At 45.7% G+C, this 16315-nt stretch overlaps 1 protein-coding gene across 4 annotated transcripts in view; it reads left to right on the top strand.

Annotated features, from left to right (window-relative positions):
- Positions 1–14786, top strand: part of LOC119463360 (uncharacterized) — an 81058-nt gene extending 66272 nt beyond the window's left edge. For 3 of the 4 annotated variants that reach the window (XM_049655542.1, XM_049655540.1, XM_049655541.1), the window contains exons 4-6: positions 3874–4105; positions 5429–5654; positions 7079–14786. In XM_049655542.1, coding sequence (XP_049511499.1) covers positions 3874–4105; positions 5429–5654; positions 7079–7825 — 1205 coding nt within the window. In that variant the 3' untranslated portion in view covers positions 7826–14786. The remainder of the gene's footprint in view (positions 1–3873; positions 4106–5428; positions 5655–7078) is intronic. The other variant, XR_007463189.1, reaches the window with a different exon arrangement.
- The last annotated feature ends 1529 nt before the right edge of the window (positions 14787–16315 follow it).

Below are 16315 nucleotides of genomic sequence, written 5' to 3'. Positions count from 1 at the left end.
GTTGAGTTGCGACGCGCTCAGCTTCAGGAATGCGAGTGGTAGAGTTCGTAGCGTGCCGCGCGAACGCGCGAAGGCGTTCTGCTTCACGCTGGCGTGCCTCTCCGCCGGAACAAAGCGAGATTCGCCCGTGGGACGTCCGCTGCCTTCTGCGCCGCTTAGCGCAGCAGTTTGCTTAGTTGGTGCCACCGCAAGCGAAGCAGTAGGCGGAGTGTAAGCACTGCTGATGCATGTTGAAGCTGCACTCCTTAGGCGACGAGGCGCCACAGGCTAATCGACACGAAAGGCAAACCATGTGCGGAGAGTGCCAACACGAGGCTCTGTGCTGTGACTATTGTAGCGCTCCCTGTCGGCGCTCGTTAGTGTCGCGATGCAGTACTTTGCTTCACCCTAGGAGGATTAAAAAAATGCTGGAGTGGCAGTCCCCGCAGTTTCTTACCAGCACAGATGAAGCCACAGTTTGCCCATACTTCTACTCTGAAAGAGGGCCGTGACAGCTGAAGTCTGCTAGCAGCTCACATCCTTTTGGTCAGTTATTAGAAATGCTAGGCTAATTTGAAATTAAAAGCTCGAACCTTTCGCTTAAAGTCCGCTTAAAGTCCTAATACACAGCCATTGGCTGTGTATTAACATCATGATGTGCCATAAAATTTGAAAATAACTTAAGGCTTTCTTCTGAAACCAGTGACAGAAAGGAAGACGTCCAACAATATCTGCACGGCTAAATTATCCACCTAAAAACAGCTGGAGTGGGAAGAAAGTGCTTTGTATATTCCCCGCTATTTCCTAATTGCCTCTGGTAAGATGGCGGCGGTCCGGCTTCACTTTTGAGACGGCAGCTCCACTCCAGCATTTTTTTTAAATCCTCCTTGGCTTCACCGCTCCTAAATGTTGGCGTCATCCCTGTCAACAAAACATATTTTACTCGTTGGCGCCGAACGTCACATCTGTTACATCCTGTAACGGAAGTTCATCGCGGACCCCAGCGTAAAACACTTTCGTGTTGAAAAGTAGCAGTTTCGCTCGAAAAGCGATGCATCGATTGCGACAGCAAATTAGTAGACAGCTACACAAAGTAAGGATAGTAGTCTTATTAGCCGTATGAACTTATAAACAACATTCGCTTACTAACTAAATTAACAAGCGTGGTGTACGTCACGCGCGTACAAGCAAACATGAACACCTCTTACTCGATGACCGCGCACACTGGCTGTCAAAATGCTGGAGTGAGGAAGCCTGGCAGCAGCAGCGAGCGAAATTACCTTTGTGTTGCCTCTCACTTTCAATGCGAACTAAGCGGTGAGAACACAGCGCACACAAAGCTATCCGCACTCTGTCCCCATCGCAGACCGCTTTCAAGATAGAGCACACGTGGCTGCGCCGTACTCAGCTGCCGCCGGTAGTAGAATGCCGTCCCCCTCCCTCCCCTTCCCCTTCCCCTGCCTTGCGTGCGACTAAAGACGGCGCGCTTCCTCTTCGTTTTCCTCCCTTGCGCGCACGAGATTGAGCCACCATCGTCGGCTCACGCTCGCACCCTTTTACTCGTACCCTTTTACTTGCACATGCAGCGTACGGCCAGCAGCGACGATGTTATCGCCCTTGGGCTTCATACGGAACCTCACGGCCACGACGACGGTAGAAATGTGACTGGAGTGTCCATATAATTGCTATCGCAATAATACGTTCAATAATTGTTACTCTAGGCGTGTTCGCCGTGTCCCCGCCGCGTGAATGCTGGCTCGGGTGCGATGGCGCATGCGCTGTGCGCTTGCCGTTAGTTGGAGGTCATGTGATCTGCATCTTGTGCGAGGGCGAGCACGCATGGGCGAGCTGAGAAGATCGCTTCCTTGGCACGCGCTTTCTGCATGCCCGCGTGCCCATCGTTGGAGGTTGCTGTAGGAGTGTAACACTACATGAGCTTCCAGAGTGTCAGGCACAGGTCGTCGTCCGGTGCAGCCCAGTTCTCCCGAATATAAGGGATGGATTGGATAGAGTGCTTCAGAAACGGCGTACCCGTGTGGCTTAGCGTAGAAAAAAAACCCCAAAAATAACTCTGCTTTAGTTCTTTTGCACTCTGTTTGCATTCTTTTGTGCGAACTGGTGGTATAGTGTCCCCTAACTTTGGGTCCCCTATTACTAAAGCTCCCTAATATGAGGCTAGGTTAGGGCTCAGGGACACTCCCAGTACGTGTGGTTAACGCTCTTTAGGATGTCGCCCACTGAAAGCACACCGCAGCCTGTTGCACTTCAGCCTCGTTGCCGTTAGGCAAACCTTTGCAGAATCCATGAAAGAGCTACTTCTGTGGACGCAGTGATTGCTGAGGGCGGCTTATAAACGGATATTTGCGGGTGCACTCATGACAGCCACTTTCAAGGAGAGCAGACGCGGCGAACTTTTGCCCAACCAAGTTTAGCGCGAAAGTTTCAGATTTGTCTGCAATCGAGCGTGCAATGTGCGTTAGTTAAACAGAAAATTTAGCTTACGGTGCTTGTGCTTTGATCACGCAAAGTAATTGTGCGCTTATGAAAAGGTAGAGCCCGTTATGTAACACACTTCAACATCCTTACCATTCTTGTCCGACTTTTTTATTTATATTATAAGTCATTAAATGTATCCATAGATTTGGCGCTCTTTGGCCAAAGATGCCCTTGCGCCATTAAAACCCATCAATCATCCTATTACGCAAGAACGCAAGAACTCACTGAAAATCCAGGCCTTGGGGGGAGGCTGCAAGGAAATTAATCGTTTAATTGAGAGCCTTTTTTGTATTTAATAGCCATTTTCTTGATTTCCGTGCTCCGAAAACTTTTGCGGTCAGCTTGCGTATCTGCCTGCCTGCTACACTTGTAGTTAACATTGAGCAACGGGAGACTGGAATCTATGATAACTATGCCTGAAATCAGCACGGAAAACAACGCTGCCAAGAAGAGAAGGGCGCGAGCGGAGTTTGATAAAAGCGATCGATGCACATAAATGAAAACACCACTTGTACGTATACATTCCAAATCAGCAAGCAGCTGTGCTTCAATCTAGCAAATAGATAGAAGGTTCAGATACACAATTATTATACTTCCTCTTAAAATAATTCTTATTAATATATTAAAGAAAAGATTTGAGAATAACACCCTTTCACATCTGGGCGCTTGATGATAACTTCAGTTCGATTGACTAAAGATTTGCGAGCACAAGCGCTACAACGTGCTGACAAACCATTTATGCAGTTGCCAGTCTGCCCAAATGTAGACTTTCCCCATAGCAGGGATGGGATCTGGTAAATGACACCAGCGACACAGGGGTCAAAATCTTGTCAGAAGCAGCTGCTCGTTGATTTATTACTCGATGTCTCCTAATGGCATGCGTGCGCAGGTGGCGTTTTCCAGTATGTGTGCTGGTCTTATATACCTTCAGTCATTAAACAGTGCTTGTATTGTGTCCTTTTCGTGTCGCTGTCGTGTTTAACGTGCTGATTTCAAATGTGCATTCATTATAGCTATGCAGAGTTATTGCAGCAGTATTAAAAGCTGCAGGCGAGTTGGTATTAACTCATTCTCGGAACAGTGCGAAAAGACCAGACGCGAAGAAAGAAACCACAGAACAGGGCCGACCATCAACTGTTTTTTTTTATTGAAGGTACTATATATATATACGCTATACGCTATACAGAATAGTAGCTATTGCGATTAAATGACAAACGATAACATCTGTTATGTGAATTACATACCACATGAGGAAAGAGATTTCAAGTTTTAAGTTTATTAAGTGGGTTAGGACCCAGTCAGGAGGCTAACCACCTCCGGGCAGGGGAAGCAGTATGTATTGCCTACATATTCCCTAACAAATCAAATTAAAAAATATATATTTTGTGTAATGCGCAGGCATCTACGAGGAGATCCGGCAGCACCTCCCGTACGGTCGCAGCGCGTACGCCAGCCCTGACGATCGTCGCACGGCATACATCGTGGCCGGCTTCAAGGTTCTCGACGAGACGTTCCGCGACGTCATGGAGAACAGCTGGAAGGACTGGACGGGCGCACGCGCCATCTACATCAACCTGGCGCATGAATTCGGCCTCCACCGGTTCTCGCTCTACCGGAGGTCCCAACCGATGTAAGCAAAATTGTGACGTGGTCGTCATCGATGTCGTTCATGGACGACATCACTTGCTTGGGAAAAGTGATTCGTCTACCGCAAAAAAGACGACAGACAATCGGTTATTCTAGCAGGGTACTAATTTTTCTGGTATGACACTTCACCCATAGATGGTGCCACGAATGTGAAAGCTCTTACCCCCGTATTGAGAAATGCAACTTGGAGCACATGCTTGACTTTATATAAATGGCGCCTGGCGTGAACATGCCCAAGACGCTCATTGCGTTTCTTTCGGAGCATTCGTGATAGGCATCACGTAGATGATGTCAAGCATGACCTTCAAGTGAAGATGCATTTCGGAATACAGGGGTTAGGCTTAGCAGCTTTCGCGAAAAGTTCTTACACGAAGTCAAAGGCCACTAATTAAGGCTAAAAAGACGTCAAAAAAGTGTTATGAATCCCGTATATGGAATGTGTGGAGTTTAAGCAGTCCGGTATGTTGCTTTACAGGCTTTATTGAGCCCGCGGGTCCGTGATTTTGACAGGCCATCCCGTGGGACACTGAATTCTGAGGTGACTTTACAGGTTGCAAAGTTCCGCAGGTACTCAACAGGTTGACATATTGTGGCATTTTTGTCCCTCACATTGCACAACATTATAGAGGGCGTGTAACCTCAACTGTGACATCAAATTGGGAAGATAAAAAAAAATGAAGGAACGCAAAATTTTTTAATTGTTTGCTGCTTTAAATTAGGGATGGAGGAGAAGCTACAGAAATGGTCGAGAGAGAGAGAATGACAGGATATGTAAGAGCCTGCTCAAGTAACATAAGCTGTGCGGGAGATAGAAAATGACTTCTGTGTATTTTCTTGATCCAACACGGAAGGCGCTGAGCCGTGCTCCCTACAGGGAAGTAAAGTCCCTAGATTTTTAGGTAGAAAAAAATATCTAGGGACATTACTGGGGAGCAGAAATAGGGCCCTCTCCCATCAAATCTCTCTCTCCAACACGGATGACCCCACAGCACGTCCTCACCTTTAACGACCAGGTGTGTGGGCTACTAGCTCCACGGTGTGCTAACGCATTTCTCTGGAGTTGATACGACATTGCAAGTGCGTTCAGCGTGAGCAGACGAACGCATGTATCCCGTGTTCGCTACACGTGCTTGAAATATCCTACCTTGAAACAGCCTTTTTAACGGTAGTCGAGACAAAAGCAATTACTAACGGCGACGATACCAATCTAACAATCTATTTCAACAGTACTTTGTATCATTGGTCTCATGATGAATCATCACAACTCTTTATGTGGTCTCTGAAGGGTGCACTGTGAACCGTGCAGGACCGACTTCAGCACCTTCTCGTACGTGCTGTTAATCGAGTGCCGCACGGTGACGCCGGACAACGCCCTCCGGCTGCTGGACTTCGTGCAGCGGTTCCGGTCTAACCGCATGTCCGGCTACCTGTCCGTCTACAACGCCCGTCACCTCGGGCTAGAGAGCTACGCCCGCGGAGGGGAGCTGCTGCTCAGTCCGGTGTTGCACGGCCAGTCCGATTGGTGGAAGCAGGTGTGGATACATGCTTCAGAGAATGCGTGCCTCGGTGCCCCTATAGCAGCATGTACTCGTTCGTTACTAATGTCTGCTGACTGCCATATCTCCCAAAACTCATCTTGGTTGCTCAGGTTACAACTTGTTGTAACCCTACTATGCTGCTAAAATGTGCATGTTTTTTTTTTGTTTTGTTTTGACACCACCAACTCCTCTCTAATGCCTCGGCCCTGAGAGAAAATACATGAAATGAAAATGTATATTGTATAGACTCGTGGAAAGGCCGCACCCCCAACTTGGCAGCCCAAAATCTGGAGACGAAAATTTTTTGACGGAGGAGCAATCACGTTCGGTGCCACGATGCCACGAATTTTCGAATTTTTGTGCGCTGCGTACATCCGCAGTGCCACTATACTAGATGGCGAGAGCTGCGCGTTGACCTCGATGCAGTGGTACACCCGGGGCTGGCTGCGCCGGCATCATTTTGACCAAAAGGTTCGGTACTGTGTAAGGGCCGCATCTCGTCAAAATTGTGAAAAAAAGGTGCGGACCTTACACAAGTCAGTAAGGTAGTTATGTGATTGCCACCTGTGCCATCCACAAAACTCGTTCCAAGTCGATATGCCTTAATTGCAAACAGCTACGATTCGTAGATTGAAATATGGGCTGTGAAGTAAATAATTAAAGTTTTAATTATCGTAATTATGTTAATAATCATTCAAGCACTTTTATTTCTCATAGAAGTAATGGCTGCCTCATCAAGTTATTTAGATCCAGGGTTAGAATTGTGCTATTCGCCAAAGGCAATTTGAAAAATTTGATGCAACTGAAAAACATTCTATATACTAGAGAACGCTAAGACGCAGTTCCGGTGCGATACCTCGGACGCCGCCTATTTCCGCCCTGTTGGTGTTTGCCAATCAGAGAGGGCGTGTCCATCCCGTGAGTCACTCGGAAATAACATTGATTCCACAAATAGAGCTTCCTCTGTCCATATTTCAGTTGTGCTATTCCTTGCAATGAGTAGTATCAGCTATTCCGATCTCTATGTTCTTAAGCGAATTTGACAATGCGGCACAATTCTACAGTGTCCAGAAAAATCAGATGGAACGCGTCCTTTGTGGAAGACTATCTACTTTAATGCGATTAGCATTCAAGTGGTGGTGCACATATAATTTGGTGCTGGGAAATCGAATTTTGGTGGATATCTTACTGATCATGTTAAGTTTTGTATATCACGGAGGCTGGCTGGCTGGCTGGCTGGCTGGCTGGCTGGCTGGGCTGGGCTGGGCTGGGCTGGGATGGGATGAGATGGAATGGATAGATGGACGGAATGATTGAGTGATTGATTGAAGTTGGCTAAGAATGCTAATCGCATTAGTGTCACCTTGTGCCTTTGCATATAGCACTGCGGTAAAAACATCATGCGAACCTTGCCGCAGGTGCAAGACGCTGTCACCACGAGCAGCACCGGGAGCACCTCGGACCTGTCGAGCACGTCGGAGTCGACCAGCTCGGACGACAACCCGAGACCACGCACGGCCGTCACAATGCGCTGCCCCACGGGACCGACGAGCGCTTCGTCCCAGCGGTCGATGCAGCCTCTGACAGCCGTCGAGGTCGTTCCCCAAGACGCGTCCAAGGGCTACGTCCACAATGTCAACGTTATCACGTTGCCGGCCAGCAACCACAACCACCACCACAGAGGCAAGTGTTCCACCATGACTCCCATCTACGAGAACCTCGTGGGATCGAGCCGTCACCACGACGACGAAGTGCGTTCCCACAGCTCTCGCTCGCACCGCTCGGGCCAGGGCTCCACAAACGGTTCCTCCACGAATGGGCTGGGGGAGACGGACCTGTCATACTCGATCGAAGAAGAGTCCTTCTCGTCGACCAACACCGGTAGCGGCTCAGACGACGTGGATTACTACTCTTCCGACCAGCGGCCGAGGTCGTCAAGGTCGTCAACGATGCGCCGAGTCTGGTTCGAAGACTGTGCCCTGGACAGCGTCATTGCGCAAGCCGCCGACAGGGAGCCTCCTAAAGTTCAGCAGCAGGACGACAGAGGACAACGTTCGTTGGCCAAGGAGTACCTGGCTTTAGACGAGATGCTGCGCAACCTGCAGTGCGCCGACGACGTGCCCCCGCCTAAACCCAAGAGCTCGGTCAGGCGGAAACTGTGGTAGATTGGGGGAGGGGGTTAATTCTAGGGCGTGGGGTGGATGACGTCGCTGTGGCCAGCGCATGCTGTGGGATTATCCTGTGCAGTTCATGACACGCCTTGAGGATTCTCGTGGGAGGTGATGATGGTTTCATGATCTTTCCCAACAGTTCCTTCAACGAAGTTGTCTCGGTCACTCTGTCATCGCCGTGTTCAAGCGGGCACCTGATCGTGTATGTTGCAAAAGACGGTGGCCTTTATTGATCAATATAGGCTTTACGACGAGAAGCTTTTGCAGTCGCTACAACACCACAAGTTGCTGTGCAACATTTGGCTACAATGTTCAGTATGAGTAAGTGCGCGCTGTTAAACAGCCATCTATAGAATGTCAGTATGAACTGGCAAATTGTCTCTCTCTTACCCCCCCCCCCCCAAAGGTCAACTTAAATAAGGCTCCTTCGGCTTTGCTCTTGGAGTTTGCAACCATGTAAGCATTTTTAAAGTCAATGTGTATCTGTGAGCATGTGTGCTAAATTGTATAAGTGTTGTGTAACCACGAGACCCTCAAGACAGCATGACACCTACACTCACGTTGTGTACGTTGTTGCTGTTTCATCGTTTTCATGAACTCGACGCGAGCAGGTCTAGTCAGAAGTCAAACTGACCCATCGCGACCCGACTGCATTTATAAGCATTTTGCCAAGCGAGTTAGGCGAGTCAACCCATCGCTTTCACGCGGGCTGACTAAACTTGCGTCGACAATAACTCGACTCAACCCGCTATCGTTTACGTGAACCGGACGACTGGATTTCGGCCCGACAAGCCGACTCAACCCGACTCAACTCGAGTTCATGTAAATTTACGTCGCTTGCATTTACAAATTCCGCATTGCTGTGTCCTCTAATTAGCACACCGGTCAGAAAACTCTTTTAATAATCTCGCTGTCACCTGTGACGAGTTTGCAACTGCCAGACAACACATGCACGCACTCTACGCTACACGAACCAGTCAGGCTAAGCCACTTGGGTGCGCCAACCGTATTACACGCATTTAGTTCACCTCTTTGCCGGCAGGTGACGTCACAAAAGGTGACCTCCACAGACGACAAACAAAAAAATTGGGCGATAAAATTTGAACGATGACACAGAGGGTAGTGCATTGCTTACTGATGCCCGTGAGCTGGCTTCTTGAGAACGAGCACACACGTGAGCAAATATCAAGATAAGACATGCGTCTATAGCAGAAAAGCTGTGGAGACAACTCGGTACGTTGCACTGGAATGCCCATCCAGCCAGCACCGTAGGGAATGTCCACCTTTCATAAGCTCGGTGGTTCAAATCTCTTAAAACGCGATAACTAGTCAGTGGTGGAGATCTGAAAGATACGATTGAAATATTGGCAGAAACTAAGCAGGCAAGAGATGGGGATGTGACCGTCACAGACATAGGTTTGTGAGATAAAGCAGATAGAATATACTAGCTAGGTTACGATGTGATAACATGTAAGTGGCTCACACAGACTGGGTAATTATTTGTCACTGCCCCGATTCAAACGGTATGCCATTAACGACCATCATCATGATCATTTGTATCGCAGTCTGATAAGAGTACTAGTTTTTAATCGATTTGGAATCTAGATTTCAAGCGAGAAGATACTGTTATCATTATCTCTGTACACTGCTCGACTCTGCCAGCATTTTAGGCTTGTTCCTGTTTTCTCGAATGAAACAAGTTTAAGGGAGAAGGCATAGGTGGTGTTCAAAACCCAACGTCTATGACGTGTCTCCAGCTCCTGCAATTGTTGTCGCTGCATGCAACCAGCAAAAGCATAGCCTTCAAGAACTGTATTTGTTTATCCAGAGGGTGCCAACACTGGGGTGTAGATTAGTAAAAGGCGATCGGAGGTTTCATGGCAGAAAAGTAGGGAGACCACAAACAGAGGCGTACAAAAACAATGTTCTCAATAACGGTTCAGAAAGTTTGATGCTGAGAATTCTTGGTTTGTTAAAGAAAAGGATAACATAGATAAGACAGTAGGCAAAATAAGAAAAAGAGCTTGGTGGTGCAGCCCACCGCCCCATTTCAAAGGGGATGCTCATAACCTCTATCCATTCATCCAGATACATAGCCAGGAGGGAAAGTCTGTATGATAACGCAGAGGGCAGTGCCTTGCTATTTGAGGCCGGAGCTGGCTGCCTGAGGACAAAAAATACCAGGCCTGCGTGGCACATGCAGCACAGTCACAGCGTAAGCTAGACGAGCGTTTCGACAGTACTACCTAGTAATTTTAGTGAATGCATCAGGAACGCGCTTGGGATGCCGTCGCGCGTGCAAGCCGATGCATTCCATCGCCGATGGCTAGCGCCATTCGGCCCAGCCAAGCAGCCGACAATGCAACTACGGCTGTCACATTCGCTCCCATTGCAACGCGCCCGGCGTGGCCTGCTTGGGACGCTGTCACGTGTGCAAGCCGACGTGTTCCATCACCGATGACTAGCGCCTTTCCCGCTCTCGGATAGCAAGCGCTTGCGTGGTAGAGTATCCGCCTCCCACGCAGCGGGCCTGGGCTCAATCCCAGCGGAGAGCGGGTACTTCCTTTCGCATGCGATAGCGGCTACCAGTGGCGCACCGACGGGGGGGGGGGTTTCGGGGGTTGTAATCCCCCCCTGAGGCCGACCTAACCCCCCCTTTTGTTTAACCGCTTTTCTTTCCTTGCGCATTTGAGTACTGCAACTAAGATGTAAGACGCGCAATCGTCTGCACACTCACAAAAAGCGCATTGTTTGACAATTTCCCATGAAGAAATTGAAATTAGTGCTGTTTAGATGGTATTGGCAAACTGTCACCCCCCCTGGCAGAGATCCTGGGTGCGCTACTGGTGGCTACCGGGCGGCAACGGCATCATTGCGACCCGAAACGGCTATTGGAATGAACCCATAACAGCTTACGCTGTAAAACATACTGGAGCAAATATGCACTACAGGATCAGGCATGTGTCTACTGCAAAAAGGGAACCTGGAAATGACTCGGCACGTCGTAATGGAATGCCAAGATATTCATCCAGCGAGACACGTAGGCAGTGTTCACCTTCCAAAAGCATCAGGATTCAAAGAAAATGTAAGGATTAACTGGTCAGCAGTTGAGTCAAGTAAGAGATGTTCAGAGCGCTGATGGAAAAAAGAAAGCAGGAACGGTATTATAGAACCGGAGTCATTGCAAGTGTACGTAACGGAACAATATAGACATAAAAGTTTTAAATACAAAAGTTAAGATCGAGATCAGATAGACAAAAGGCTGGATGGCGATAGATGTAGCAAAACCTGATTAAATCATGCAGGCTAGGGGACTATTTGTCTTCAACCCGTCTCAAAGGGGATGCCAATAAACATGATCATCGGATTTGGACACCACCTATTCAGAATGAAAATCTGTATCTGTTTTCTATTTATTTTGTATTGTTTCATTGATATGATTGATTGACTAAACTACATAACCTGCCATCTTGTGGGTGCATTTTCTTTTTCTTTTTTTTTCTATCAAAATTTTAGCATGTTTGCAAAATATGGGTTATTGTTGAAGCATATTTTTTATCACCTCATGTTATCATTTTTATATCGATGAATGATTTATTGTTTGTGAAGAAGATGGTGATGCAGTATAGTTGCCAACATTTCCAGTTTCATCCAAATAACTCACTCACTCACTCACTCACGAAAACCTGAAAGGCAGCATCGGCTGTGAAAACACTGTGTTCTCAAAAAAAAAAAAAAAACTACACTGCGTAATGCAGTTCTTAATTGTTCTTTTGAATCTATTTTTAATGAAGCAGGCATAACAATGCAGTGTCTTATTCGTCTTTTGATGCTAGAGCATATATAATGCATCTCATATGTATTTGAAGAAAAGAAAAAGATTTTTAAAAAAGACCATACTAAAGTTTAGGTGAACATTGCGAAACATCAGGTGGTCAAATTTGTCCAGGCTCTCCTAACACGGCATCAATCATGTCCAAGCTGCGTCATTGGGATGTATATATCTCAACAAATAATCGCTTGATGTTTAATCAGCCATTTGTACCGTTCAGTTTTATAACTTACTTATACGAATCGCATTCTGCAATGCTGAATGGCAGGCTGCACTGTTCAGAATAATAATTTATTTATGTACGTTCGTATTTTTGCTTTTGATGCTTGTACGAAGGCTTGACCGTACTTAGCCCTATCCCTTGTACCGAGCAGCTCTGAGTCATTAAACCAAAGACTACCGTCATTAACAGCCATTATAAAAGCACATTATTTCCTGAGTTTTTAGCTTTTCTTTTTTTTTTCGCGATATATTCACAATGACCTTTGTGATCATAACAGAGTTTAGCGAAAACTTGTGCGCCACTTAAAAGGGCACTAAAGAGGAAATTCATTTCAGCGGCATGCATTAGTAAATTTAATTTAACTTTTTACAACACCAAAACGCCGCTCTTACAGCGAGTAGAGACTTTGTGAGCCAGAAAAGACACAAATTATACAAAGGACGAGTGACACCGATGCCATTGAAGCTTCTGCACCATCTCGCTGTGACGTCATGGATTTTAATGCCGTCTGCTGGGGCCTGGGTATTTTTTTTTTAGCGGTAAAAGTGGGACTATGCGCTCTAAAAAAGAGGAATGGCGTTACGCGATGCAAACTTAGTGCATATTCTTTCCAGTACAGTGGAGTAGCCGCCAGTAATTTTTTCGTTGCTGAGGTTTAATTAGCTAATTGTAATTAATTATCTAACTCGAGAAGTACTGTCCTAATCGTTAAAGTGTCAATGAGAAAATTGTAGAACAACACGAAAAACTACCCATACAGCTTTCTGTTGCTCAATACGTGCCACATAAATGTGTTTTTCTGAGTGTGAAAGGAGCCCGTGAATACACGCAGAATTGCCGCACGACTGGCCGGCGGTCGCTCGAGGCACTTTGCGTGTATTCGCGGGCTTCTTTCACGCTCGGAAAAACACTTTTATGTAGCACGTACTGAGCAACAGAAAGCTGTATGGGTAGTTTTTCATGTTGTTCTACAATTTTGTCATTGACACTTTGATAATTAAGGCCGTACTTTTCGAGGTAGATAATTAATTACAATTAGCTAATTAAATCTCAGCAACGAAAAATTTACTGGCGGCTACTCCACGGCACTGGAAACAATACGCACTAGGTTTGCTTTGCGTAACGCCATTCCTCTTTTTTTAAATCGTGCTGTGTGATTGCTGGAACACCCTGTATATATAGAAGTTTTCGAAGTATGTACTCGGCCAGGACAGATTTTCTGTCGCTAAGCGAAGAATGAAAGCGCTCAGCTAAAAATCTCTGTATGCTGTTTTTCACGGTGTATATAAGCTGGGCGTGAGTCTGGAAACATCGATGTTCTCAGGAATCGTTTAATCACCTTCGTTTTTTTGTCTTCCTTGTTTGTTATCTTTAGGCAGCATTTTTCATGGCAGCTTTCTTTCTTGCTTTCTTTCTGTCATTTTTGTCTTGGGCTAGTGCGAAAATCTCCATACTTAATTCAGTTAAAGAACTAATTTTTCACCACTAGTGTAATCAACACATTTCCAATAATTTACAAATTAAAGAAAATGGAGCCTTGAAGAAATACCAATATGAAGTGATTTAGCATCTCGCGTACTTTGGTGCAGGAACACCAAAGAATAACCCTAGATGAGTTATATTTAGACTGGTGGGCTGCATTTCTTCAATGTCATATTTCCGCTCATGTCGCGGGGGAAAAAAAATGTTTGGTCAGACGAAGTCAATTCCACACGCAAACGAGTACTGGCAAGAAATTTAGGACTTGACGTTTTTTAGAGCGCATTTATTTGTTCGTTTTATATAATTGGTTTTTTTGTTGTTTTTTGAGTTCGAGGTTTCTTCCGCAAAACGACCAATTTTGATTAACCATCGAAGAGGTTCGAACGTTACAATGTCGCTACATCTTATCTCTAGCCTTTTTCTTTTTGTTACTTATGTAGATGCCATGTTTTGTGTGAGAATCAACGAGTCGAACGTATGAAACCGTACTCTTAGTCGAGTGTTCTACTGGTTAAAATACTTTTTGTTTTTTCCTAATTTAGCAATTATTTTTGCTTTATCGTCTTTAAGTGTTTATGCATTGTTACTCATAGGACCAATATACAATAGCAGTAGCCATTTCCTCGTATATAGTTTTGAATATTGTTTAAGTTTCAATAGCACACTTTCAATTTGTTGCCATAGCTTTATAGCGCGTAACTCCAGTCACTTGTTCAATGCTGATATATATTTATGCCAGCTATAAACGTTGTTCGCTTGCATTTCAGCTGTGTTAGACTGTGATAACTCTGCATGCCTTCTTGCAGGAACACTTACAGCCACTCACGACACAAATCAAGCAGGATAGAATTTCTATGTGGCGAAATAACTTCATTGCAGTATTATGTCTGTGAGTGTTATTCAGCACAATGTATATGGTAAGCACGGGTTTTTATTATTCCTGTTTTTATACGCACAGAAGCAATGAGTCATCTTAACGCGGGAAAGTATGTCGCAGTGCGTGAATGTTGCTGCCTCTGGTAAAACTTCAGCATGCTTGTGAATTGATACAACCATGTATATATGTTGTGTAAATGAAACAGTGAAAGAGAAAGCTTTTAATTCTAAACAAAAGTGTTTTCACTCGTCTGTGAACACCTTTGTTGATGCTTTTCTGTTTTCTCAGTTGCCTGTGAAAGACGCATTGCGATGTTTTCTACGTTACCAATAAAATACATTTTACTAATTCACAATTACGCTTGTCTGCATCTCCCATTTGCCCAACTAATGGCGATACGGGTCATGGTTCAGATGAAGGTGAAGTGCTAGCTGCACATGCTAGGACATGCGTCTGGCGCATGGCATCATCACGAGAGCCATGGCTACATTTTTAATGTTATAAGACAAAACTGTGATCATACAGGCTGATCGCAAAAATGACTACGCAGCCATTAGCTTAATTGACATACTGCCTCATGGGAAAGCAGTTCCTGAAGAGTGGGCAGGCGTTGTGTCCCTTCAGGTATAGCAGCTAGCTGCTCCTTTCCATTTTTTAACGCGTTTGGTGTCAAAGTGGGAAAAAGTGTATAAGTGTGACGTGCGGGAAGCCGGTCACGTGGTAGAGGTAGAGAGAGGGTGATATATATATATATATATATATATATATATATATATATAGTTGAAGAAACGAAAGGGCACACTTACGAAAATTGCATGTTTAAGGGTTTAACGTTTCGAAAGTGGCACGGCTTTCGTCAGAATATAAACACAGATACAATTAAGCGCGCAGCCACTTTTATGGCATAGTCAGCAGTACATGCACGTGTACACGCGCAAATAATAACTTGCGCATGCCCGCGTGCGCATGCCCATAAAAGCGGCTGCACGCTTGTATCTGTGTTTATATTCTGACGAAGGCTGTGCCACGATTTAAACGTCAAACCAATAAACATGCAATTTTCGTAAGTGTGCCCTTTAGTTTCTTCAACTACATATGCACCGTTCACCCCCCCCACCCCCTCCCCCCAAACCAAGCGTGTAAAAGTGAAAACGAAAGGTAAGTCTTCTACACAACGACGCACCTTTTCGCGATGTTATTTCTTATCTTTCCGAGAGCTAGCTTCTGGAGAACGGCAGCGTATCGCTCATTACGAAGGCTTGGATTCTCGGATCGGTGACTTCAAGCGCGGCCGGGCCAATATGTCCTCATTTCAAACTAGCTGTGGCATTCAGTACTGTGAACGCGAAAACCGTGTTGTACATTGGTATCGCAATTATAGCGAGCTTGACGTCGTGATTCCGACAGAGCTTTTGCAAGCCCTGTGCTATACAGAAGCTAATTTGGTTTTTATTAAATTATTGTTGTTGCATATGATAAGCATGCATAATCGACGATGTAAAGGTGTGAACAGATTAAGATAGGCTCGTTGACAAGATAGAACACTATATTTGTTATTACTATCTTTTTATCGCCTTTCATTTCCTTATTTCCTTTCATTGCCTTCATTTCCCTTTTGAATGAGCAGGTACGTATGCGTCGCGGTGCCAGTGCCGAACGAAGGGGTTTCGACACCTTCGTGCCTTTTGTTGCTCCTTTTGCCTCTTGATTGACAAGTCCCGCTCGACTCAGCCATCACGCGACATTTTTAGTTGAAATATTACATTTCAGTGAGGCTAGTGGCGAGCTTTAATTGCGTTGTTTGAGTGCAAAAACTTGATTTGTCCTGTATAGTTAAGATCCCATGAACTACGAGCATTATGGCCCATACTGCTTATTCTACGGAACAGATGGAACAGATAAGACTCTAATTTAAGCGTTATCCTCTTTTCAAATGCGTTGTGAGAATATTTCGAGAGCGTCTGTAATTTTGTGTCGCTAAAGTAGGATATGAGAAAGCGCGCGCAAGTTGTCGCGACCCGTCATAGCAACCGAAACTGAAACACTCCCCCCCCCCCCCCCGCCAAAAAA

This window comes from Dermacentor silvarum, chromosome 9 (genome assembly GCF_013339745.2).
Source record: "Dermacentor silvarum isolate Dsil-2018 chromosome 9, BIME_Dsil_1.4, whole genome shotgun sequence".
NCBI classification, from domain to species: Eukaryota; Metazoa; Arthropoda; class Arachnida; order Ixodida; family Ixodidae; genus Dermacentor; species Dermacentor silvarum.
Note: the sequence above shows the minus strand (reverse complement) of the source record. Positions and strands in the feature narration are given on the sequence as shown.